The following is a 1,340-nucleotide window of genomic DNA, read 5'->3' on the forward strand; positions in this document are numbered from 1 at the left end:
GAAAGCAGCAAAAGACTGGCTGAAAGCAGCAAAAGACTGGCTGAAAGTACAAATAAAGTAAACTCAAAGCTAAAAGTAACAAAGTAAGAGAAAAGTAACTTTTGATAAAAGCCAAAAGCAAAACTACAGGGAGCAGAAGAAAAAAAAGCAACTTTCTAAATAAAATGTGAAATGTTTGTCTATCAGGCTTTTTTCTGAATGAGCTGAAGGTTTTAATACAAAAACAGCTGAAAGCAGCAAAAGACTGCTGAAACAGCACAAACTCTGCAGGATGAGTTGGATTGTAAAATAATCCAGGAGACGAGAGAAGATGCTGAGTCAGCTTGTGATAAACCTTTAAGGTTTGTCATTTTATACATTTACAGGTCATTTTGGTGGAGGTGCTGAAACGACAGGATCTCTCCCTCCAAAGCACGAAAAGCTCCGAGTCGACTCAACCTTTGGTCTGAAGCGTTACAGCAGAGACCTGACCCGTGTCCTCCGGCCCGTTTGTCACATGACTGGGCTCACAGAACGTCATGAGCCAAAACGCTGAGCTCAGAGGAGGAACTCATGGTTTAAAGATGAAGATGGAACAAACCTCAGGAACATGAAACTGACAGAAATGAAAAAACTTACCATCAACATCTGCAGGCAGCTGGGTCATCATGGACCCAGACTCACAGGCTTCAATGTAGAACACCATCTGAGTGGGAGACAAAGTGTTGCTCCATCATCATCATCATCATCATCATCATCATCATCATCATCATCATCATGTGAGTAAAGTCACCCTCAGCTTCTGTTCAGTAAGTTCCTGCAGCGTCTCACCTTCTTGTACATCTTATTCTTGTGCATGAAGGTGATCGTGTCCTGGAGATCTTCAACATGGAGCTGAACACAGAGGAGACAAATCATGCATGTGTACAAATACACAACATACATACACACATGTATAAATACAACACACATGCATAGTTACAGTGATGAGTGAGAAAATTAGTGTATACATACATACATAATGTACACAGGATTACTGGTGACTCTGTGGTAATCAGAGTACATACTGTATACAGGATTACTAGTGACTCTGTGGTAATCAGAGTACATACTGTATACAGGATTACTAGTGACTCTGTGGTAATCAGAATACACAGGATTACTGGTGACTGTGGTACTCTGAGTACACAGGATTACTGGCGACTTTGTGGTACTCAGAGTACATACTGTACACAGGATTTCTGGCGACTCTGTAGTAATCAGAGTACACAGGATTACTGGTGACTCTGTGGTAATCAGAGTACACAGGATTACTGGTGACTCTGTGGTAATCTGAGTACATACTGTGGTGACTCTGTGGT

The 1,340-nt window shown here is 41.4% G+C and overlaps 1 protein-coding gene across 1 annotated transcript in view; it reads right to left on the reverse strand.

The window, feature by feature from the left end:
- Positions 1 to 1,340, reverse strand: part of lgmn (legumain) — a 10,302-nt gene that overhangs the window by 4,456 nt on the left and 4,506 nt on the right. Inside the window, exons 7-8 of the mRNA XM_037694632.1 lie at positions 811 to 873; positions 619 to 685 (exon numbers count right to left, since the gene is read on the reverse strand). Coding sequence (XP_037550560.1) covers positions 619 to 685; positions 811 to 873 — 130 coding nt within the window. The remainder of the gene's footprint in view (positions 1 to 618; positions 686 to 810; positions 874 to 1,340) is intronic.

The sequence above is a fragment of the Nematolebias whitei genome, chromosome 21 (assembly GCF_014905685.2).
Source record: "Nematolebias whitei isolate Nwh7 chromosome 21, NemWhi1, whole genome shotgun sequence".
In the NCBI taxonomy this organism is placed as follows: domain Eukaryota; kingdom Metazoa; phylum Chordata; class Actinopteri; order Cyprinodontiformes; family Rivulidae; genus Nematolebias; species Nematolebias whitei.